Consider the following 26,694-nt stretch of genomic DNA (forward strand, 5'->3'; position numbering starts at 1 on the left):
GTTTGTGATGTTTAAAATTGAATGTTTGGTGCGTGCGTGCATGTTTGCGTGTTATGATTGTTGTTAATGGATGTGCGTGCATGCGTGTGTGAAAGAATGAGTGTGTGCAATCCTTTAAAATGAATGGTGCGTGTGTGCATGTTTGAATGGTATGAGTGTGGTTAATGGATGTGCGTGCGTGTCTGTGTGTGTGTGAAAGAATTTGTGTGTGTGTGTGTGTGTCCCGCCCGCCCCCTCCCTCCTAAAGCTGCCGGCCGCCACTGTAACCTTTACATTTTCAGCAATTTTTTTCAACAAATATTATTGAGAAGGTCGTGAGAAGCGACATCTGTGGTTGTTCTACATTTGCATATGAAACCGTATGCGTGCGTCGTACTTCTTGAGCACTGATTGGACCAATTACACTTCGGGTCACATACAGCATGATTAGGAACAGCAAGTGCAAAAAAAACATAACTTAAGGGAACAGTGTGACAGCAATAACAGTGCATTCGTTCGAGCTGGACGAGCAAAGGTGTTTCTCCCTCATTTCAGAAGGTCATTATTTTTCACCACATTTACCAAGTGAATATCCCATAAAACAAATGCACTTTGTGGGATATGAAATAAAATGTGAATTTGTAAATTATTTAGGTATTCGGTCCACATTCAGGATCAACCGTGGGTACAATAAGGTTTCTAGCTGTTTTCGCCACAGGCAGAAAATGCGAGGGATTTACCTCATGTTCTCTTCCCTCATAGGGCTGTTGCCCACCACGTTCGAGATAAGAAGGACTTTACACACACACACAAAAAAAAAAACTGTCCAGGTTTTTTTCCATTCTGCACACAAGAAGGAAGTGTCATCCAATGAACACGGTAGTTACCTTCAGTAACGTTTTTTCTGATAGATACAGGAGTTATTGCAGATTCTTTCCATAAACCCATCTTCCTCAGCGCCAAACCAGATCCGGAAATGTTTTCAACGAGTGGTCACTAGTGCTAGTGGCATCCAACAGCGTTGTAGATTGGCATTAAACGACTTCACAGTGAGCGACACAAATGGTAGTGAGTCCACAAGAAGTGATAAAGTGACATAAATGACACTTTGGTGGTGCAGACTTGATATCAGTTCTACCCAGAATTTCCAAGCTCCCCGGAGACAAAGGACATATAGGTGAAGCCAAAGGAAAAAACCCAGCAAAACAATAAACACAGCATCCTCAAGAGGGAAGATGGGATGATTATGAGAAATCTGTGAGAGATCCTGCATCCGTCCGAGAGAACACTACCAAAGGTAACTAACTTGTTTGTTTTCTAATTGATACCCGTTCCCATATATTCCTTAGCTGAGCCTATCTCAAAGCATTATAAAGTAGGCTGGTTGAGGATCCAAATCCACTCACAGCAAGGACGACTGCAGAACCTCCTATCGAATTGAGAATGCTTATGTTCCTCTGAAACTAGGTAATAGGGTTCTGCAAAAGAGTCCACTGAAGATCAAGTTGCAGCACTGCAGGAGGCATGAATATAAGTGACCACCAAGCCTTTACTGGAATGTGACTAAATAACGGGTCTAGAAGCTGACCCACCAGAAAGCACACAATCACAGCACCACAGCTAGAAGCTTTTTCTTCTTTACAACTTGTGAAGACTGGTCTCCGAGCAATGCTTCCCTTTGACATGCTCCTAAGTTTGACAGATTGGGCACAAAGTGTCAAGTGTCCTCAGTTATTTAGAAAGTGATACATGCTTGCATGCCAGGCTTTATTGGCTCTAAATACTCTCAATTCCCGTCTGACCCATTTTCTTTCAGAAACGTGGGACTTGTAAGAGCGAGGCATCCGAGGCCTTTCTGCCCCAACTCTGATCCAATTCAGCAAAACTGTGATGAAATAATGGAATTGGCTTATCCTATTGAACCAGCTGACACTGGCAATAAGTAAGCCTTGACAGACAGGCCAATAGTCTCTCCTTGGTAACTTGTGTTCCCTACTTGAATTGTTGATATTCCTTTAGCACCTCCAACCTACACAAAATGAATAAAGCTCCTGGCTCAGTCTCAAAGTACAGCAACAATAAGCTTTTCCGACAATGAATAGTAAAAGTTCCTCCCGATGAAGTTCAATCTTCCTTAAAGATCTCTACAAACAGTTCAAGAATAAGAAGTACAACTTGGAGGAAAGCTCAGCACCTATTCAAACATCCTCTGACAGGGTAACCTAGTTCTTTTTGGCCGCTTGTTGCATCAGATTCAGCCTCACAACTTGAGATAACAAAAGTGGTCTTTTGGAAGCTATCAACTTCCAAGACCTTCTCTCAAAAGCAGCTAGTTCTTTATTTGTTGAACCGAGTGCACCTTGTGCACATTCTTGAAAACTGTGCAATTCTACTACCCATAACATGAACTGTCACAGTTAAAAAAAAATTAAAAAAACACAGTTTCATAGCAAACATAAGGACTGCAGCCCCGTAATTAATATGTCAGGTACACACAAAACTCTAAATGATTTTCTGGCATGAGATGTAGGGAACTCTTGCAGTGGAGGGCTAGCCGTAGAGCGCCTTGATAGCTAACAAAGGTAGACCCTGACCCTTGTGAGGTCTTAGTTGTGCAGGTCAAGTGATACTGCATATCAAAAATCTAGCAAATATGTTCTTAATGATAACATGTCTCTTATTTATGCCAAGGAAATGTTACTGCAAATCAAAGATCTAGAAAATATGTGTTTAATGATAGCACATCGCTTGTTTGTGACAAGCGTTAGCGCAACTCAAAGCTCTAGAAAAAGGTGTATATAATGATAGCACATCTCTTCGTTAATTTGGAATTCATTACTGGTACAGCAAACCCAGCCACATCCCAACTTTTAACTGTAAAATGGAGCACAATCTAGAGCCTTACGTCTTATAAGGGGTGATATTTTGAAAACCAAAGAACGTAAAGTGATTTTGGACGGTTCGAATAAGATTAGATTCATAACCGATTTCAACAATGCATCTTTGATTCTTGAGAAATTTTTGAGGAAGCATTGGAACATGTTGTTACAGGATGAGTCTATAAGATACTTATTACCTGTTAGAGTTTCGATAACTTATCGGCGAGGTAGAAACTTAAAGAGTATTTTATGTCCCAGTTTTTCTACCAGTTCTACCAACAAAACATGGCTTTCTACAAAATTAATTGGCTTCTTCAAATGTGGAGGTTGTGGGGTATGCCGTTGGGCGTGCCACAATATTAGCAAATTTTCTGAGGGAGGTAGACTTTTCAATATTAACACATTGATCAATTGTAATACCACTTATGTAGTCTATATTATACGCTGCAGATGTCTCAAGATCTATGTGGGGAGGACAATACGTCAACTTAAGACTAGAATTGGGGAACATGTTCGAGCGTTGAAAAACAATGATGTAAGATACCCCTTGGTAGCACATATTGTTGATTGTATCTCACAAACCACACATAGAAGTTTTGAATTCTTTGGAATAGAACATATCCCTAAGGATCCAAGGGGTGGCAACAGAGAACTAGCCTTACGCAAGAAAGAAGCTCTCTGGATCATGAGGCTAAGGGCTGTTGAATCAGGCCTCAATTCTGATAGGGAATTAGAGTTCTTTTTTGGGGATTAACATTTATAGCTCTCGTCAATCAGTATCCTTATGTTAGTGCTGCTTCATTACTTAATGTTGTATTTGATGATTTGTAATTCCATTGTGTACCATGTAGACTTTGTATAACACAATTATGAACCCGTAAAAATATTTCCTTTGGGGGTTCGACATTTGTATGCTCATCAGTACCTTTGTGATTTTGCTGTTGTATTGTTTATTGCTGTACTCTGGCTATATGTAAATTCATTTTCACCTAGGAAGGATTTTCATCGCATAATCATGAGCTGAAATTCTCCAACTGGCTACCATAAAAGATATACAGTTTTCTATGTGTGGGTTTTGGTGTCCAATTTCAACCTGTGTCTATTAAGACATTTGATTTCTCGTTTTCCCTTTTAACTACGAACTTGTGGGATTCAGCTTTAAGGTATTGACTGCCTGGTTGGTAGGACAGGTTGTCTTTCTTTCTTTTTCTTTTTCAGGTTGTAGTTTAACTTTGGTGCCTGTCTGCTTTCTATATACAAGATCGTGTTTGAACCCAATGAATTCAGTCCTGTTAGGGTTGGAGAGTAGTATTAGTTTTGCTTTCCTTTCTTGTGCACAATTAGGTTCAGCAGGGTTGCTTGGAACACATACCCTGTTTCCGTCATCTATAAAGCTTATTAGAGATACGCGCCGTTATGTAGGTTAGTCCTTTCTTCATTTCGCGTGTCGACGCTTTGACGGTTGTCCCGGAAGTATATCTACTTCCGGGTATGATCGCGGTTTACAGATGAGACGCGCACTCGCGTCGTGGCTTTTCCGTACACAGATAACGCCGATTTATGGCATTATTATATAGTTTGAGGTAAGCTTGGAATGCTCGATTTATTTATTTTCTTAGAGGATTGTGCACGCTTATGAGCCTGCAACAGCACGTTTTCTGTCTGTATACTCGGTATTCAGAGCATATTTTCTTTAACTTTGTTCACAGTTTGACATAGAAGACGGGTTTACATCTCTACTTTTTGATACTGGACGTAAGGTATTTCATTTGGGGTTTTGTTGAAATCTCTATCTTGGGATAATACGATTGGAGGTATATGGCTCACCTGGTGGGAACCATATTACATTAGGTCATTTGGCCCTTTTCCTCCCTTTTTTGTCTTTCATGATAGATCACCATTATACTCACCGTTATTTCAATAACGGTTGGCTAATATGAACTTCTCGAGATTGGTCTAAGCAAAAGGTACTTATCGAGATTTCCTGTCTGTACTACTAGTGAGAGTTCTTGACATTAGTGTGTGGCGTGTTATATTTATAGGAATTAGAGGTGCATGTTGTCACTTGTGGTTTTATTCTGGTGTAAGTTAGCACAACACTAGTTGTGATACTTATATAAGGAGCACTTTGGCAGAACTCTATTAGTGTGTTACATGCCTTATGTCACTAGTTGGTGCACTAGCCATCACAATTTAGTCTCATTTTAGAGACTCCCACACTGGGTGTATCTGGGTTCCCCTGTCACATTTTTGAAATTATGAAGTTGGAGCATTTTGGTTCTTATTTCATGTTATGTGCTTATAATTTGTAGCCCTGAAGAAGTCGTTCGGGAATTTAAAAGGAGACTTCCCTTGATGAAACACGTGTTGGCTGAAAGCTTGTCATCAGGCTGCAATAATTACACCAAAACATAATTACAGCACCACAGAAAGATTTTCAGTTGCTGCATTTTTCAATGGTTGTCTGATTTAATTTAGCTGTGAATTGTAATACTAGGCTATAGTTGTATTACAACGGTTAGATATCTGTCTAACATGATAAATCCAACTTTAATTAAATTTTGATTGTCTTTTCTCCGACAATTATTTTCAAGTATTTTTCTGTGATGAGAGAGATGCCACACATTGTTTTTTCTATTTGTATGGTTCTTAACCTTGAGGGGTTGGGTGTTTCCCCTGTGTAGGCACCTCTCATTCTTGAATTTTAATTTGCTCGATAGAGGATCCCGAGCGCCCGCTCAACCCTAACTTAACACCCCTTTCTTGAGGCATCCTCTGAAAGGGTAACCTAGTTCTTTTTGGCCGCTTGTTTCATCAGATTCAGCCTCACAACTTGAGATAACAAAAGTGGTCTTTTGGAAGCTATAAACTTCCAAGACCTTCTCTCAAAAGCAGCTAGTTCTTTATTTGTTGAGCCGAGTGCACCTTGTGCACATTCTTGAAAACTGTGCAATTCTACTACCCATAACATGAACTGTCACAGTTAAAAAAAAAAAAAAAAACAGTTTCATAGCAAACATAAGGACTGCAGCCCCGTATTTAATATGTCAGGTACACACAAAACTCTAAATGATTTTCTGGCATGAGATGTAGGGAACTCTTGCAGTGGAGGGCTAGCCGTAGAGCGCCTTGATAGCTAACAAAGGTACACCCTGACCCTTGTGAGGTCTTAGTTGTGCAGGTCAAGTGATACTGCATATCAAAAATCTAGCAAATCTGTGCTTAATGATAACATGTCTCTTATTTATGCCAAGGAAATGTTACTGCAAATCAAAGAGCTAGAAAATATGTGTTTAATGATAGCACATCGCTTGTTTGTGACAAGCGTTAGCGCAACTCAAAGCTCTAGAAAAAGGTGTATATAATGATAGCACATCTCTTCGTTAATTTGGAATTCATTACTGGTACAGCAAACCCAGCCACATCCCAACTTTTAACTGTAAAATGGCGTAACCAGGAAATAGCATATATATGAAAGTACCCTTGCAGACGTACACTCCCTAATATTTGAGTAAGTCTTGAAAATGGGTTCATTTGCACAATCCACCTTACGCTAGTGCCAACATAAAGTCCTCCAACCAAAGGTGCTGCGGATTTACCTTAAAGAGTTTAATGTGTATGTTTAAATTCTTTACATGTCAAATCAGTCTGGAGGCCAGTGCAGTGTTATGCAAATTGACATATAAGGTGTGAAAGCTGCTTAGCAGAAGGAGATATATCATAAGAGCGTGTTCCACAGGAACAAACCAATCAGATGCATTTAGAGCTTTAGAGCTTTACGTTTACTTTAGTACGGTAAGACAAAACTCTCCTTAAAGGTTGTAATGGGGTTTTTTCGCCACAGGAGCTTTAAAAAACAAGCATTTGCAATGCAATGGGTCTCGCGTTTGCTTGAGTTAGAGTTATTAGTGTTGTAAATTCCTAACTGGACTTTTCTTGCCAGATAAATTGAAAATTAAATGTAAAATAGTTGACATAGCAAGTCAATTCAAAGCTCCACTGCTGCCGTGAGTGTGAGAGTTACTGGCTTCCTGCGTGAATGTCTAGAAAGGATCACGGCTGGGATGAAAGGCAAACCGAAACCAGATGGGCCATCACATGCTGCAACAGGAGGAAGCGTGACGTGGTGTGATGGCCAACAATTTTTTTTTAATTTAGTGAAATCGCCTGGGAGGGAACTCAGCATACAAAGGAGCAACATTTCACAAAATGCACCAATAAAAATGAAGCATTTAAGAAAAGCACAACAAAGAATGGGTATCAGTAGTAGGTGTGGTTAAAAACCTACAGAGAAATTACAACACGCTAGAGCGCTTGGGGGCTCGACCCTAAAAATACAAAAGCCAAGGTTCACCTGCCAGATTCCAATAACTTGCCAACTGTACAGGAAGGCGCAACAGTGTATGCAGACTGCAAAAAAGCAGACCACAGACATGAAGAAGTATTTACATTAAGTAATCCTTAGTGCTTCAGAAACCCTGACCTAGCCTTGGTGACCATTTGTGCGAGTGCTGTTCGCTTCAAAAACTAAGTAATCTTGATGTGGAACTCCACTCATGGGCAGTACTAGGCTGAACCAGGTTATCTTGACATTTGAAAGAACATATGACACCGGGATGAGTTACGTTCGCAAAACATTGTTCGCGATGGTTAGCACAGCACCGTACTGTATTAACATCTCAGACACAAAAACACCTATTGTTTTTATATCAGGTAAATCCGCATTACCTCCCTCACGTCGTAAAAATCCAAACCGTGGTTTAGGCTTTAGAAACAACAAACTGGCTTTTCTCTCTCGGAATAAAAAGGCAGGACAGAAACCTCAGCTGTGTGCAAGAAGAGAAAACGCACCTGCAGCTCAGGGGTGTGATCAGCCCGCTGCATCCATCTGTGTACAGCCTGCAGCTCACAGGTTTTCATCCTTACATGGCCTAAGAGGCTTTTCATTCTGCCGAGTTCAATGTAGCGGTGCCATTCAGTCTGTTAACACTTAGACCTATTCCCAGCCCAACAAATTCACACAGGTGTACGCAGAAACATAAATTATGTTTTTGTTTACTTTTTATGTCAGGCGTTAGTGAAGAGCTTTTAATTTTACTAAAATTGTATGTATAATATTCTATTGCTATAACTTAGAGACCTTCAGCGAACACTCTTCATCTACTGGTCTGACCCCTAAGGCTGGTAGCCAGCATCAGACTCCTTGGCATTGCCAATGCTTGTGTCGGGTGTGCAGTTTACACTCCCTTGTATCATATGTAATGCATTTGCATGCGTGAAAAATATACACGTACTGGGTACCTTTCCACGTGTGACGCCTGGGCACAGTGAACATAGTGCTCCACATGTTTTAAAAACAACCCGTAAGCTTTCAGTTCGAGGCTATGATTGCTATGAATCCATTGCGATCTTTCTCTAACATTATACCGAAAACCAACATTTTTAGAGCTCAAATCACATGCTGTATCAACTCCTGCTACCCAAGTAACAGTACCAAACTGTACAATGCACAGCGGCCTACCTACTCCGAGCCAGCTCAACGCGGATATACTGAGCACAGCTCACCCTCGGAATTATAACAGCAGCACACTCCAGTCAGGGTCAGAATGGGCACAGTCCAACACATGTAGCGTGTAACACGGCACCATACAACACACGCAGCACGTCAAAACCCTATCACACGTAGCACTGCTCATCCTGATCTTTGTATTATTGGCAAACGTTCTTCTCCTTCTAGGGGTCTCCAAAATGGGCCTGTCCTTTCACTTCTTTCATTGTTTTTCCATGTTATTTTTTTGGTCCATTTCTTTTCCTCTCAGAGATCACACCAGCTTCAGACTTTGCACTTCCCAAAACTCTCTCTGTCTGATCCCCTGTCAGGGAAAGGAGACTTCTAGGAGGTAGGGCAGAGAATTCAGGCAATAAAGTTTGGGGAGGAAGCAGAAAAGATAGAGTGTACCGGAACTAAACTTGGAGGAAAGAAGTTGTGCGAAAGTGGAATTGGGATACCTAAGCATCATACTGCAATAGCTATGTTTGTGAAGGTGGATAGACGAGGTGTGTGCGCATCTATGTGAGGGAGCGAGTGTGCGATATAGAAACGGGGAGAGTTACAAGCTGTAAATGCTGGCAGTGGAAGCCATGTTCTCTCCTTGCAAAGATTCAACTGATGCGTGTCGTAACGAACACAAACAAACCAACCTATTCAAAACTGCAGGTAAGTAAGTAAACACTCCTCTTGTTCAAAGCACATCAACGGCTGAGAATAGTTTAAGCAAGTAATGAAGATGCCAGGAGAGAAAAAGGCAGGAAGTATGTGCAAGAGTTTGACTGTATGGTTGGTTTCTGTCTGGGACCAACATCGAAACTATATTTAGCTAAAGCTAGTGAGTGAAAGGCAGGAATCGAGCCAGCCTACATCAACCAAGATACATTGAACTAGGATCAATTCAAAAGCAAGGAAGATTGCGTCTTTAACTCAAGCACGATGCAGACATCAAAAACATTACAGTCCAAATACAAAACACACGGTAGGCTCCACTTTTACACTATGTGTGTCTATACTGCAATAAGAGGGTCGCCTTGGCTCTGTATGCTGGGATGTAGCATTAACATATTATGCATATATAATACACACATATCTATATATACACACATATCTATACATACACACATATATACAACCACACACACACCACGAGCTTTACTCCAAATAAGGGGGGATCCAGCCTTTGCCAACCAGGTTGACAAAGGCTGGATAACCAGCCGAAGCGCATTCTTGTTGTCCGATGTTGCCTCAATAAATGTTATGTTCTCCACATTTTCGAGTGCCGGACCCCCCCTTATTTGGAGTAAGGCCTGTGGTATGTTTAGGCGCTAGCTGTAACACCATTTTCGGCACCACCAGCGGTCAGGAAGCATGCCGGCAAACAACAATGCTTTAGTGGATATATATATCGTGAATGTTAGAAATTATGTCTCTAGTTGGCAGTCAGTTTACACCCTGTCCAAGTAGGGACCCTCACTCTAGCCAGGGTAAGGGAGATACCCAGCTCAGATAATCCCTGCTCACCCCCTTGGTAGATTGGTACGAGCAGTCAGGCTTATCTCAGAATCAATGTGTAAAGCATTTTCCCATAACACACAGTAATATAGTGAAAACACTACAAGTTTTAGAAAAATAGCCAATATTTATCTGTGTAAAACAAGGCAAAAATGAGAAAAAAAATCCAACGTACAGTAATAAAGATATGAATTTTGCAAGAATTACTTAAAAATACAGTTCCTTGAAGTCGATAGCGCCATTCAGGGCTATCACAGCATTGTGGGCAACAAATACAACAGCTCAGGCCAACTGCCGGCTCAAAGGCCAGCTACGGTGTCAGGGAGTTCCGCAAACAGTACCTTGGAAATGTAGGACATCCTGATCCTCACGTTAAGATCCGGAGTGCGGAGTCACAGGCATCGGCAGTTTCAGAGGTCGGATCAGGCCCCTGAAGTCACATGTGTTGCTGATTGAACTCTGGGCTGATAACAAAGTCAGGAGTGCTGGCATTGATGGCGTCGAGCTGTGGTGAGAAGCGGGACGATGCGACGTGTGGTGCCTACAGGTTACAATGCAGGCAGCAGTGTCGTCTTTGCTGAAGCGTGTTGTTGGTAGGCCCAAGGCAGCAGTACGACATGGGGCAGGCTGTGTGTGGTGCCCACGGGCCACAGTGCATCTGTTGATGATGCTGGAGTCGATGGCGCTGGCGTCGGTGGGCGGGGTTGTGGTGCGGGATAGGACGGTGTTTCGTGTACCTCACGAGCTGTGTCCTCAGGCCACGGTGCAGGCAGCAGTGTCGGTGTCAGTGTAGAGCGGTGTCATAGGGGATACCAAGACTGCAGTGTGAGCGAGGCGATGCGGGCCCACAGGTCATGGTGCAAGCAGCGCTTCGTTGACAGCGTCAGGTTACGGTGTTGGTGAGACCAGGGTTGCGGTGCAAAGCGGGGCATGGCTCCGTGCAATAGCGCCAGGTCATGGTGCAGGCAGCGCGTTGTTGATGGCGTCGTGGTGGTTGTTCTTCTGTTGCAGCACAAAACACACAGTTCCAAGTGCTGTAGGCAGATGAACCTGAAGTCATATCTCTGAGACTTCCAACAGGAGGCAAGCTGTACTTCAAGCCCTTGGAGAAACTTCACAAGCAGGATACACAGCAAAGTCCACTCTTTGTCCTCTTTAAGACAGAAGCAACAACTTCAGGCCAACCCAGTAAAGCACACACACAGCAAGGGGGCAGTACTCCTCCTTCAGTTCTTCTCCTTGGCTGAGGTTCCTATTGATCCAGAAGTGTTCTAAAAGTCTGGGGTTCTGGGTCCACTACTTATACTCATTTCTGCCTTTGAAGTAGACAAACATCAAAGGAAAGTCTCTGTTGTTCACAAGATCCTGCCTTGCCCAGGCCTGGCCCCAGACACACTCGAGGAGGTTGGAGATTGCATTGTGTGAGGACAGGCACAGCCCTTTCAGGTGCAAGTGTCAGCTCCTCCCTCCCCACTCTAGCTCAGGAAGACTCATCAGGATATGAAGGACACACCTCAGCTTCCTTTGTGTCACTGTTTACAGGGAATTCACAAACAGCCCAACTGTCAGTCTGACCCAGATGTGACTTCTACAAGCAGGCAGAAGCACAGAATGGTTGAGCAAGAAAATGCAAACTTTCTAAAAGTGGCATTTTCAAAGAACTAAAAACCAACTGTACCAAAAGATGTATTTTTAAATTGTGAGTTCAAAGACCCCAAACTCCACATCTTAATCTGCTCCCAATGGGAAACTGCCCGTAAAAGGTATTTAAAGACAGTTCCCATGTTAAACTATGGGGGTGGTAGGCCTTGCAATAGTGAAAACCGAATTTGGCAGTATAACCGAATTTGGCAGTATTTCACTATCAGGACATGTAAAACACAACAGTGCATGTCCTACCTTTTAAATACACTACACCCTGCCCACGAGGCTACCTAGGGCCTACCTTAGGGGTGCCTTACATGTACAAAAAGGGAAGGGAAAGGAAGGGCTGGGCTTGGCAAGTGGGTTTCAAACTTGTCAGTTCCAAACTGCACACACAGATACTGCAATGGCAGGTCTGAGACATGTTTACAGGCCTACTCCTGTGGGTGGCACAATCTGTGCTGCAGGCCCACTGGTAGCATTGATTTACAAGCACTGGGCACATCTAGTACACTTTACTAGGTACTTACTAGTAAATCAAATATGCCAATCGTGGATAAACCAATCACCAATACAATTTACACAGGCAGCATATATACGTTAGCACTGGTTAGCAGTGGTAAAGTGCCCAGAGTCCTAAAGCAAACAAAAAACTGGTCAGAAAAAATAGGAGGAAGGAGGCACAAAGTTTGGGGATGACCCTGCAAAAAGGGCCAGGTCAACAGTGAAACTGTCCCAACCTACAGAACAGGCCCTTAAAGTACTCATGCAAAAAACTATGCCATACTTAAAATAAACGTATATATGCAAATTTAACATACCAAGGGAAAACAGTGTTCGCCACAGTTTGCGGGGAAAAAAAGCAAATCAGAGAGTACAGAAAAGGGACAAATCAACTACAAATAATAGTATTTATTAGCAAAGTAACAAAAAAATACAAACAGAGGATGCACATCTAACTTGATCTCCCAAAAAAGAGTGAGGTTTAGAAACCAGAAAAAACCCAAATCTAAACAAGTTCAAAATATGTTTTTCAAAAGTAGAGCATTAAGGGCCTCATTCTGACCCTGGCGGACGGCGGAGGCCGTCCGCCAGGGTACCGCCGCTGAATGACCGCACCGCGGTCAAAAGACCGCGGCGGCCATTCAGACATTTCCTCTGGGCCGGCGGGCGCTCTCCAAAAGAGCGCCCGCCGGCCCAGAGGAAATGCCCCTGCAACGAGGACGCCGGCTCAGAATTGAGCCGGCGTAGTTGCAGGGGTGCGACGGGTGCAGTTGCACCCGTCGCGTATTTCAGTGTCTGCTTAGCAGACACTGAAATACTTTTCGGGGCCCTCTTACGGGGCCCCCTGCCGTGCCCATGCCATTGGCATGGGCACGGCAGGGGCCCCCAGGGGCCCCGCGGCACCCCCTACCGCCATCCTGTTCCTGGCGGGCGAACCGCCAGGAACAGGATGGCGGTAGGGGGTGTCAGAATCCCCCATGGCGGAGCAGCAAGCTATTACGAGTTTCCGGCTCGGTCGGCGGGAAGAAAGAGAGTTTTGGCCCGCAGGCCCAGTGGGAAGCAACCCACAACATTGACGCCGTCTCATAGCAGAGCCTGCGGCAATGTTGCGGTGCGTCAGGTGCGGCAGCACCCGTCACGCTTTTCACTGTCTGCTAAGCAGACAGTGAAAAGCGTGACGGGCTGGCCATGGGGGTCCCAGCACTGCCCATGCCAACTGCATGGACAGTCAAGGGCCCTCAAGGGGCCCCTGCGCCCCTTCTCTGCCAGCTTTTACATGGCAGTGCAACCGCCACGTAAAAGCCAGCGGATAGGGCATTCGTAGCCCCCAGGGCAGCGCTGCCCTGGCAGATTGAGACCGCTGGCACCGCGAGGCCATCAGCTGGCGAAAAAGTGGTGGTGCCAGCGATTCGACCGTGGCGCGTTCGCCACGGTCATTATGTGGAGGCCGGACCTGACCGCCACTGCTAGTCTGTCAGTCCTAGGAACGCAGACTCGTAATGAGGACATGAATCTTTTCTCTGCTTTACAGAAAGTAATTTTGAAATAACAGACAGTGCACGGTGAAGGAGGGGTTGAGAGGTGTCAATAGTAGTTGCTTGAAGCGGTGTTTTAATGTTACAGAGAGCAGGGCGTGGGAGGGGTGGTGTTAGCCAAATCAATGCAATAAAAAAAATCGAGAGGATCTCTCAGGTCCTTCTGAGGCTTATTCTTGTGCTAAGAATATTCCACAAGAGAGCGAACGTGTCATAAACAGAAATCCACATTTATACAGGAAAAAATACAAAGGTTGTTGTATAACTGCAGTACATAAAACAACTCAAATGAACATACCAGCTCTAGAACAGTTGAACGATTTTATATGTCTCATAAATGGAAAGAGTCAATTTCTAAAACATACGGTTTGAAAATAATCTTTTATCACTAATTGCCAATGCGTATTTTATATCCTTTTTCTCTACTTGATTTGCAGAGCCATCACAGGCCTAATGCTTTATAAGGAAAGTGCACAAATGTAAAAAAATGCAGAGACCAAGATGCCATTTGTAAGAAATACCTGTTCACTACTTTGTGCCATCACAGTACTAGGTACTGGTGGAGTAAGATTACACAAAGTGTGAGTGCACATAAAACAGGTTCAGACTGACCATTTTCATGCTGCCTTAAGTTACCCTATTGATGCGCCAGAGCTGCAGAAGTATTTCAATTACTACCAACACACTATCTGCAGAAGCTGGTACCTCAGTAGAAGTGACAAGGCAGCTATCCCAGACGTGCTGTCCAGGGGTGGTGCACGAGGCACCAGTTGGACCGCCGCACCGGAAATGTCAGATGCAGCAGCCTCTTCACCTAATTGGATATGCTCCATAGGGCGCAGGATTTTGCCACTTGTAGTGGGTATCTGGTGTCAACTTCCAGGTGCACCTACTGTGGATGCCTAGTACTACGTGGGCCTAGAACAATCCCTGAGGACATTTCTACATCGCAGGGCTAATCAAAGAAAATAGTTCAATTATTCCTACTTGAAGAAATGCTGATACTATACCCCTGTTGTCCACTTCTTCCGTCCTACTATTTGCATGCATCTCCTCACTGGTGGGCCTCGCTGTCCAATATCCACTTTTGGTTCTCTGTTTTTCGGTCTGTGAACCAAAACCCTTCTCTTTGGTTTCTTGTGCGTTCTCCCACTGGCTGTGTCTATGCTCCTCCTTTGCCTTCTGCGTCAGGGGTCATCGCCTTTCAAAATAAAGTGGACAATTCTTTCCATAGGCATGAACCAGAGGGCGTTAAACCCTCATTTCTGATAAATGTGGTGATGTTAAGGTCCTGAATTCGAATCCAAGCAGGGCAGTCTCAGCCTTTTTCACATTCCCAGGTCAGTAAATTGGGTGCCATTTAATTGGGCTAAAGTATTTACAGCCCTGAGAAGTATAGTATGAAACGCTTTACAAAAAAAACAAGTTGCTGTTATTATTATTACACGATCCAGCACTGGAGAACACTGCGACAGACGAGGGTGCCATTCACTGCACCCTACTGTTGACAGGAACTGCATCACTGAACAGCACTAATGCGCTTCACACTTGGAGTCAACCCACTCGCGTCTTACAGTGAGCAGGTCACTTAAGTAGTGTGCCAGAAGGGCAGTGAATTCCTTTCAAGTGCTCTTCACCCAAAGATGTTTCATTAAGGTATATTTTACAGAGCTGGACTATTCTGCTGCCTTTCCTGGTCTGCTTCACACTCTCTGGCTTCTAAGGTGCCAAACAGGGAGAACAAAATAATTTGAAGATTACACGCTCAGGAGAGCACCAGTTCTACCTATTTTAATGTTCTGGTGAAAGTTGAGGCTTGAAATCAAAAGAAAAACATAACTAAAATGCCAATGAGGGAAGGGCATGTGTGTGATCAGTGATTTAAGTGCAGATGCTGAGAGATTTAAGAGTGATTGGCTGCCTAAGGGTGCCTGCGCACAGCACCTAGGTCTAACAGTATCACTATTCAAGATGGCCCCTTGAGGAACACACTTAGTTTCACACAACGAAGTATACTTTTGGGCTCAGTCAGACATCATGCGAGTCATGCTCTGAAAAATTACATCCAACAGCTTTGCGTCGTAAAGTGAAACAGGCAGAAAACGCAGAGCTATATGATTGGGGGTAGGGGAAGAAGAGTACGGAAGGAAACAGGCCAAGCCAGAAAAAGGGTGTTAGAAATAACAGTTGTGTACTTTTGTGTATTAAATGCAATATGCCATTGTTCTGCTCTATGTGAAGACAGAGCATTTGATCTGGTGGTTTCTGCGACTATGTAGACGAATGTAATAGATTGGTGGAGGCTGATCAAGATCCTATCCAGCAGGGGACACGTTATGAGACGCTAATGTAAAATGTCTGTGGCAGAAAAAGCAAGCATGGTGGCATTCAACTGTAATTTTAGCACATATTAAAAGTAAACATAAATACATGTTAGACTAACAAAACTACAGATCTGGTGCCCATGTACTCCACTCATGATTTGCAAGATCTTTCAGTTGCTTCAAATGGCCTCAAATGAATAGGAACTAGCAGGATTTACTAAGAATGAATACTTTTGAGGATCTTTGAAGTAATTTGGAGTGAAATGTATACAGATATCATATTGCTTCAGGAGTGTTTGGACAGGGACCCATGCCCTGCGCCTTTTATGAGAAAAAGGAGTGTATTGGGAAATAGAGCTCCTTTCGGGGGGATAGGTTCTGGACTGTATGGATGTACAGAAATGCTTTACTAAACCACCAAGAGATTCCTGCAGCATCAATGGTAGAATCACCTGGACGTCAAATACTTGGCTAATGATTGTCCCAACTTACTTGAGCAACATGACAAGGGTATGGGGGAAACTCGTCTGAAGTTCACCTAGTTCAAGTTGCTACATGTGTGGCTCTGGTCTCCACGTCTGTGGATGGTGGGACTCAACACTATATACCCTTACTCAAATCAAATCAAATCATTAACATTTATAAAGCGCGCTACTCACCTGCTTACTGGAGGTACAAGCAGCAGGACTGCAATATTCTTTCTATACCATGGTCAGGCTCAATGGTCCAACTTTACTGGAACACTTTGAAAGACATTTATGGTAGTGATTTTGAAATAGCACAAGATCATTCTCTTCTGCATAATATTGCTAAGTCAGATACCTAGTTATTGCAAATGAGAAGGCATTCCGATGATGGTTGACAGAATGTTATCGTTTGTGACTCTTGCGTCCTTAATTTCTTGTTATTAAACGATTCATATATTTAGTTTATCAAATAATATCTGATCGAAATTCAGAGGAAATTTGGTGACAACTAGCCAGTCCTGCTTTGCCAATGCTTCATAATGACTAAAATTAAAATAACAAAAAAATGTTTTTTTTAAAACAAACTATATTTTAACTGTTGTATTTCATTACTTTTCCCACTACCTTTTTAAGTATTTCCACTTGCACTAAATGTAGTTTTACTAAAAGGTTTTTTCCAAATACATCATATAGTTGTGTATGTATTGTGTTTTTAAATAGTGTATATATATATATATATATATATATATATATATATATATATATATATATATACACACGCGTGCTGAGTGCAATGTGTACTTATTACTATGGTGGAGTGTGGGAACGTCATGAGGAGCCCTGAGTATGTCTAATGCCTCTGGTAGTAAATACATTACTACTCCCTGTGGAGTTGCATTTATGGTTCATGTTATGCTCGTTTCCACATGTAGAAATTAAAAACGAAAGTATATAAATTGAACTGGTGCACACGAGGTTACATCTATGTAGCAAAATAAAACTTTAAAGATTAGGCCTTGGAATTAGGGAGCTGGTCATTTTCCTTTGCAGGGTGATTGTAAAATGGAATATGATGGGGTAAGCAGTGATTTAGTCTACTTTCCCCTCATTAGTTAGGCTGTTCAAAGATAAGTAAATGGAATTTGACCTTTGCATTGTAGAAATACATGTGTGAATGTTTATGACACTTATTCAAATAACATGCATGGTTTATCGCCCATCTGTCCGCACACTTTTGATATGATTTAAGTATGGTCAAATCCCTGCTGCAGAAAATGTACAGACTAAAAGAGGTGGGATCAGCTACCATCCTGTTTGTCAATTTTGCAGAGTTACGATGCAGGACATGATTCATGTGTTATTTTTTTTTGTTCCACCTTGCTGCATTTACAAATAAAATGTTTTAGACCTATTTTCCCAACGTTCCTGTAGAAACAAACGAGGAAGTAATACATCTCCTTTTAAATCCACCTACTCTGAATATTACTATCATAAGGCAACATTTCTTGGCTCATTTCTTAAGATGTAATAACAACATAGACTAGTAGGTTTTATATAATTTTAGTAACTGGAACTAAAAGTAATTTATCAAGGAGTGGAACTTAATAAGGTACTAATTCTCTTTCTAGAATAATCTTTTATTATGTGTTCTACCAGCATCTTACGAATTTCTTAGGTTCAGTTTTTAATGTAGTAAATTAAGTTTTTACTAATATTTATTTTCTTTTTTAGTGTCCTTGTAACGTTTACTGGGGACACTACTAATATAAAACAATAAATAAATAAGGTTTACGCGACCACATTTATTTTTGCTTCCATGGCACTCACACTCACACCACGAGAAGTTGCCATAACAGTTTTGTGGCACTGCAAATACCAGATGTTACTATTACTGAGCTGAATTATACATTTTAGATACATCTTGTAAATAGGCAATGCACCGCAATTCAAACTTGCCACTTGCAGAGAGCATACGAAGTTGAAACCCATATCCCCCAATTTACAAAGTTCACAGCTTTGTATAACATCCAGGTTCCAGTTCTGTTGCAAAACCATGTAGCTATCCAAAGACATGCAGAGTCAGTGTACAAATGCAGATAAAAATTGTGGCCCTCATTTAGAGTTTAGAGGACACTGAGAATCCTCTAAGTTCTCGAGGGAACTCTAAATGCAAAGTAGGACACTTCAACTTAGCCTTCGATAGTAGCAGTTAGGTTCAGAAGTAGGTACAATATTATGGATATTACCAACCTCAGTAAAGGGTTGTATGACACAAGCACGCATGACGGAACCATGCAAGCCTTAACAACGTGGTCAGAACCACAACCACATCTTTTCCACGCATGCCTTTACAACTAATTTCATTGTAAAAGCATGCTTAGTAAAGGCATATGTGGAAACGGCATGTGTGGTTGTATCATACAACGCCCTCTTTTAACCTAAAACACTACCCCAACCTCCCCACCCTCCCTGAGGCCCAAAACTACCCAAACACCTAATAAGTAAACTACCCAGAAACACCCCTCCCACCATGAGCCCTAAAACCTTCCCCCACCCTTAATAACTACACTACCCCAACTGCCCCCACCCACCCGAAGCCCGGAAAAAAAAAAAAAAATCAACCCTGACACCCCACCCCTGCCCCTAAAAACTAAACTACCACAACACCTTCACCTGCCCTGAGCTCTAAAACCTTCCCCCACTCCTAATAACTAAACTACCCAGACCCCACCCACCCTAAGCCCTAAAGAAAACGACCCCAACTTCCCACCCCTTCCCCTAGAAGATAAACTACCCGACACCCCCCACCCGCTCTGACCCCTAAAACCTCCCCCACCCCTAAGTAAACTACCTTTACCCTCACCCAACCTACGCCCTAAAAAATAAACTACCCTGACCCCCTCAACTCCCGTTTCTAACAAATAAACTACCCTGACCACCCCCACCCACCCTGAGCCCTAAATCCACTGCACCGCTAAAAACTACTCCCGTCGTACCATGCCTCAGCCCCACTTACCTCACTGCATCCTCTCTCGATCCACTAGACAGCTCTCTGCCTTTTCTCTGCATGGTTTTGCACATGCATAGTTAAGGAAGAGAAGAAGCAGTTGTCGTTCAGGCAAGCATTGTTCCGCTTGTGTAGGAAACGTCTGCGTTGTTGAGGACGCGTTTTTTTAAGACGTTTCCCTCAATATACTGTCATGTGACTATTTAGTTTCGTACAGAAACTGGAGTATTATCAGTATTCTCTGAACTCTAAATGAGGCACTTAGATTTGAGTGGCAGTTCTGAAATCTGACCAATGACCCTCATTCTATTACAGGTGTTAACACAACATGCTTGAGGCTCCGTACCCCAAGCTACAGCCATCTAAACCAGTAATTGTTCCCCTGTAGTCTGTAGACTCCTGGAAGTCTTTGAGACCTACCCACTCCGGGGGTCTGCAACTGTTTTACAAAATTTAATATTAAACTTATCAATTAAAATTAATAAAGTATATGCAAATAAGGAAGCAACATTGATAATGTGAAAAAGTATATTTGATTGTGAATTACACAATTTTTAAAAAATATTTGAGCATTTGTTTGGTGTATGATTGTTTTCGTATTTTTGAGTATTGTTTGGCAGTCCAGATAATAGAAATTGCTTAGGCCGGGGTCCCCAGCTTCTAATATTAATTTAGTGGGGGGTCATGGATTCTAATAATGATTCAGTGTAGGTCCACACAAGTCAAAAATTTAAGAACCACTGATCTAAACCTCTCTAGGGAACACATTTCAGGTGTAATCCAGCACAGAGCTCATGGGGCCGTTGTCGGAAAACACCGAGGTCGGACACCTACGACATTATTTAAATTCATAGTCTGTATGAAATGATAAACTCGTATCGTCATCAATAACAATTTAGCAAACATACACATTTTTCATACACATTTCTTCTGCGCATGACCATCTGCTGCACAGACATTTAGTTACATTTTACATAAATGTTGACTTTAAGACGATAAATACTACACCAAATACTTTAGCTCATTGCTTGTGTTTTAAAACAATGCTAGTAGCAGGAAAGCAGCATCTTTTAATAAATGTCACAAGACATATAAAATCTGTGGTTGACATTACAGATATATTGCTACGGTGCGTGCATTGCCGTTCATCCAAGTAACTGCATCAACATGAATTGAATTAAGGGCTGCACTCCCAGGCAGGCTGCAGTTAACTAGTTCGTATCCGAGATATGCAATGAGGATACTGGGACTAAGGTACAGTCCTGGGGCGTCCCGAGTGGCACACCGACGGGCCCTCGAGGCAAGGGCAATAGGACTATGGAAGGCTATAGAGGTGTAAGGAAGGGGAGGTGGAAGAACATCAAGAGACGACATGTGAACACGAGCAAGGGCACAAAAGCACTCAGTGTGGCACAAACATTCAGCCGTAGACCCACCCGTAAGAAGTGGAGGACGAGTGATCTACAGGGGCCTAGCTTTCAATGGTACAGCAGGCGCAGCGGCACCGGGACCCAAGGCTCTGATGAGCCCAATTCCCAAATCAGTGGATGTTTTTTAACCATCAAACTAGAAATGTGGGACAAACTGCTCGCTTGCATTTGGGCCCACAACCAGGATTGTGGCTCCTGCGTTGGACTTGGAGTGTGTGATTTTGGGCACCTCGCGTATGTTCCATTTGCCTAACATTTCCGGTTGAACGTCCTGTGAATTGTAACTTCATTGTTCAGTTTAAATGCGTAAACCCTCTGTTGATGCAAGCTATACTGTCACTAGCAACCCAATGACTGTACAGGTGTTCTCTTGGCACTTATCTGGTTGGCGCTTTGTGGGTACATATACTACACTCTTCCAATAGGCAGTAGTGCCAAGAAGACCTTGCGCTTTACAAAAAAACACATAACAGTAATATTCTATAGTTGTCGAAATAAGATGCGAACTATAAATACTTATATCTTTTTGTGTTTTTACCCTACAAATATCTGGCAAAAATGAAAACGGTTCGATGAATGGCAATAGCTGTAAAGGAGCGGGTAAAAAAGATGGCTCTCGGCGTTTACACACTGACTGGGTCCCTGCAGCTCTCTCAGAGGATACGGCCCCGTTACGGGGACAACGTAGGGCAGCTCCCTCTGTTTATCAACGGATAAAGGCGGCGGGGGCGGAACTCGGACTGGGCCTCGGTGGCACGGAGCGGAAGTATCACGTTCGTGCTCGAGGCAGCTTAGCCCTTTATCTGCTGAACAGCAGGTGCCAGTCTTCTTTCACGCGGCCCTCGTGGGTTTACCCAGCCATACACTGTGGTGCTGGAACAGTTTTCTGAGTGGAGATGCTGCTGCCATCAATATTAGCTCACAGAAGACACAGGGATTGTAAAATAAAATCACAGCCTCACACAAGGAACAAGTGCAGCAAATGAGTCACGCCCATTCGGCAGAAGAGTGGTAAGGGTATGGCATATAGCCGGTGCTGCAGCTTGGAGCACACTGTCGCAAATATATCACTAAACCATGGTGTGAAGGCGCACTGTCATTTACAGGCACACATTTTCCATTCAAATGGCCACACATTTCATACTGACCTGCCATTTTACTGATAAATTACACAATGCACAAATGATAATGTGTGGAAATCGAGTTTCAGCAAATACATTTATCATTGTCACACTGGCAAGTAAAGTATCTTGATATGTTGTGATCCATTAAAATCTTTGTTTCCATTGCATTTAGGAATTACATAAAAGTGCTTCGTTTTTTCCCTTCCTAAATACTGATATATTTTGAGATGTATGTACAGCTTATTTACAGGTATTGGCCTTTTTTCCTGTGTGTTAGAAAAAAAGTGATAACCTACAGGCTTTCTTTCTAAATTCCCTTCATCCCGGACAGATTATCAGACAGTTCACTTTAGAAACTCATCAAACTTTCCAGTCAGCGAAAGAAAAATAAACACCAATCTCCTTGTTAAAACAATAAGCAGCAATTTGCCAGAAGACATACCCTGACATTTGACCACTGTCTGTGAAAAAAACAGCAAATGTGACAAGATAATTACAAAATGTAAAAGGCATGCAAAAGGAATTGCTCATTTACCGTCTAAACTCCAGTATGGTTATTTTGGGGGGTGGTACAGCACCCCGACTTCCAGGGCCATTCTTTACACAGGCAATAATGTACATGACAACTATGGAAAACACCAGTCTTGAAACAAGATCTGCTTGCTGAAGTTTTATGGTGTGCAAGGTCCCATCCTTTTACTTCAGGTTGGTGTATATGCCCTGTGCCAGCAATAACTACAGTAACTCTCACCATAAAGCACTGATGGAATGAAGGAGGATCCAGCCGGATCCTGGATCTGACAGCTTTTATAGCGTTGGTTCGGTATCCATCAGGTACGAGAGAAATATGCTGAACTTGTACCATTGTAATTTTCCAACACCAGGACACAAGTCAGCAGCACTTGCACACATTGTCTGTTTTCTGGTTGGAGCAACAACACGCAAGCAGTGAGGGTGCATTCTTATTTTAGATTTCAGCTGGGCCCAAAATAAGGCTGAAATTTAAAGGCCCAACAGCTCTCCTTTTCTTTGAGTATGATCCTGACTGGGAGCTATCTACAGCCTAACACCTACACCCCAAAGCAATGAACGATAAACAAAGGCAGACATCCTGTTATCATTTCTAGTGAATTTAAGAGAAACTACAATTCGTAGGCAAACTTTGACTTTGTACAATCCTGAATATGCACCATAAGAATGTCAGATGTATCAGTCTGTGCAAGCATTTACGTGATTAATAATTTAAATAGCTGTTACTAGTTTAGTATTTAATTTTTTTTATAGTGCTACTCATTCTAATATAGGGTGTTGGAGCACTTTATATCACACGCATATATTTTAGATTTACAATAAATCACAGAAGTGGATAAGTCAAAGTATAGGATGTTACATAAGACAATGAGGGTTTCAAGCTGTAGGAGTCACACTGGTTTTACTAGTAGAGATTATACGATGAGCGCAGAGCCAGGAGAAACACAAAATCTGGAATGAAAATGCAACAGTGCTTGTGGTTGTCTGTGCTATTAAGACTTCATTACTACCCAAAGAAACCTTTTTTAACAGCTTTATAATAACAACAGATTGAGGAAAACCTAAAGTTCTAAACTCATGCCTTGCATTTTGCATGCAGGTACCTGATCTTGTTTTATAGCTCACTGTGCTATTATTAGAAGGACTACAATTTAAGAACTGCAAGTAATACAAGGATCTCTGTGTCAAATCAGTAACCCACGTACCTATCTGCATAAAATATAAATCTGTCATCTGCATGTTACAGGAAATGCTTTGTAAGAGATGCATTAATCCTCTATGTGTCTTTGTGAGTCAAAACTGTGATTAGGCAAAACACGGCGCTCTCCAGCAAGTGCATTAACCACCAGCGTTATTTTACCATTATTAGTATTCCCTGAGATTTGCGGGACACACAAAGCCCTCCACAGCAGGTGCCCCAGCCCCATCATATATTTTAAAACGTGGACACACACACACCTCTCACCATACAATCACGAAAATATCTGCTCGGCAGTGAAGAAAGGTACCGCAATGCCTTCGCGACAGAAAATCTCTCTCTGATACTGCACACTGCTCTCAGCATATAACCATGAAAAAAATCTGTCTGGCAGTGCACATTGGTACCACAAGACTTCGGAGCAGAAGATCCCTCTCTGGCGGTGCGCACACACACCGCTCTTACCACAGAGTCGTGAAAATCTCTACCTGAAGTGCACGCTGTAATTCAAGAGCTTCGAGGCAGAAGATTCCTCTCTGCTAGTGCACACTGCTCTCACCCTAGAGTCATGAGAATCTCTGCCTGGCAGTGCACACTGTTACACAAGACATCCGGGGAAGAAGATTCCTCTCTGCTAGTGCACACTGCTCTCATTATAAAGTGATGAAAATAATGAAATATCTGCCTGGCAGTGCACGATAGTTAAACAAGACATTCTGGGGGAGAAGATCCCTCTCTGGGAGTGCACACACACTGCTCCCACCACAGTCATGAGAGTCTGTGCCTGGCAGTGCACATTTCTCTCACCATATCCATCTCTGGCAGTGCACACTGGAAACAGACCGTCTGGCAAGAAGATCCCTTCCTTGCTGTGCACACTGCTAATGTACTCGGGAGTAGAAGGCGCCTTCCCTACAGTGCACGCTCTTAACAGCTCCAGTAAGCAAGGCAACGTTTCCTCGCTGAGCACACTGCTGTCAAGATGTAGGGCCATTCTCATTAGTAACCCGGGCACTGTGTCAGTGGCATAGCAAGGATGCCATGGGCCCTGGTCACTGGTTCAAAAACGGAAAATAGCTATTGGGGTAGAAAATGTAGGAATTATCAGAGTTTAAAATGGCTATTTGGTTAGTAAAATGTAGCAATCATCATAGTTCAAAGGGCTTCTTAAAGCTCTGGGCCCCGGTGCAACTGAACCTTCTTCACCAGTAGTAGCTAAGCCTCTACTAAGTGTAATGACTGGAGCTCTCTGGTAGTCTCCACTGCTAACACCGGTGCCAGAGCCAGTGAGAATTCTTCGGTAATTGTAAGTATTATCTGTACTCGTGAGCGCAGTTGGCAGTCTCTGGTGAAAGATGCCCACACTGCCTCTGTTGCCCACACGAGCCTCCCCCATTCCTCACCTGATGATGTCGTCGCTGTGGCCCTGGAAAAATCTCTGGCTGTGCTCCCTGGTGTTGTAGACAACCCCAACGCCAGCCACGAAGTAGACGAGCTCCTTGGCCGCTGTGTAGTAGAGGTTGTTGCGGCACTGGTGGCCCCGGTAGCCGTACACCCACTCCAGGCGGAGCTGGGACGGCGGGGCCGTGCGGTCTGCCATGGACGCCCTCACTCACGCACGCACAAGGGGTTAATTCACGGACAGCTCCGCGGGCATCCGACGGGCAGCAGCTCCCTCTCCTCCTCCACCATAATCCTCTGCAGAGAGACACAGCGGCAGCAGAGAACTGATGCTGGGCATGCACAGCCCTTGAGCGGCTACACTGCGAGCCTGCCTTGTGCCCGCCACGGAGCCCCGACCCTGCCCTGTGGCATTTACCCCCGATGGAAGCAGGGGCTACAGACACTCGGGCATCCAAGAGCCACCAGGGCAGCGTCCAGTACCCACCGGAGGGAACGACCCAATCGGAGTCCTTAGCAACGACGCAACGTCACGTGACGAGCACGTCAGTCCAGGTCTGATCTCGGGCTCCCTGCGCCTCCGGTGCTGGCTAAGTGGGGTGGGGCGGCTGGCTGCCCGTGCGCGTGGCGGGGAAAGCGCACAGGTGGCGGGTGCACAGATGCGCTCGAGGCACACACCCTCCTGCCACAGAGGGGGAGTGTCCCAGTGTGGCTTCCATGGAGGCTACAGACAGGATTCTATTGGAACAATTAGCGGGAGGTTCTGCAGCACCGACAAAATACCAATGCCAGTGTTCAGAAGTGAGAATGAGCTATTTAAAGGGCTTTGCATTTTATTTTACCTTGTCATATTTGCTGAGGTTGAAGACTGGTCAAATATCAAACAATGTCCTCTGACAAATTGCTGATTTATTAACAGGGAGATTGGCGTTTACTTTCTTTTGACTGCATAGTTAAGTACCCTTCTAACGCGAACCAGCTTACTGGGGCACAGGGTGAGTGAGTAAAAGGAAAAACTATACCATGTCAAATGTTTTCTAATATATTGCACAGTTTAAATACTTGTAATTTGACTATTTACATTTATGTACACCCGCATTAAGGATAGTACAAATGAGGCACTGTGTTTTTTTTAAGTGTGATGAAAATAACGATTTGAATAGGATCATAACAAACCAAGGCACTTTACTTGTGAGGTGTTTGAAATGAAAAATGTACACTGAAGCCTGATTTACACACATTATTTTTTTGTGCGGCTTATAGGCTTAACACTAAAATTACATGTCTAATGTAAATTTAGTGGTCATTTTTAAGAAGTCATTTAAATGGGCTCTTTTATTAGTGGCAAAACATTAACACAAGTTGCTTTAGTTATATATTTGGGACAGTGTGTTCTAAAATTAATCACAGGACATGTAGCAACCAGTGCTTTAAATGGGCCGGCACTGTCCGGTACTGAGTACCGGCACTTTTTTATTTTGAGAGGGAGAGTACAGGCACATCTCAAGAAAAACGTAATACTTTTGATTGGGGAGTACCGGCACTTCTCGGAAACAAGCAGGTACTCTGGCACAGAGTACCTGCACTTAAATTTTTCCATTTCAAGCA

The 26,694-nt window shown here is 43.2% G+C and overlaps 1 protein-coding gene across 2 annotated transcripts in view; it reads right to left on the reverse strand.

The window, feature by feature from the left end:
- Positions 1-25,743, reverse strand: part of EML6 (EMAP like 6) — an 854,573-nt gene extending 828,830 nt beyond the window's left edge. Inside the window, exon 1 of one of the 2 annotated variants that reach the window (XM_069234186.1) lies at positions 25,089-25,743. In XM_069234186.1, the coding sequence (XP_069090287.1) occupies positions 25,089-25,285 (197 nt within the window). In that variant the 5' untranslated portion in view covers positions 25,286-25,743. The remainder of the gene's footprint in view (positions 1-25,088) is intronic. The other variant, XM_069234187.1, reaches the window with a different exon arrangement.
- Positions 25,744-26,694: the final 951 nt, after the last annotated feature.

This window comes from Pleurodeles waltl, chromosome 5 (genome assembly GCF_031143425.1).
Source record: "Pleurodeles waltl isolate 20211129_DDA chromosome 5, aPleWal1.hap1.20221129, whole genome shotgun sequence".
In the NCBI taxonomy this organism is placed as follows: Eukaryota; Metazoa; Chordata; class Amphibia; order Caudata; family Salamandridae; genus Pleurodeles; species Pleurodeles waltl.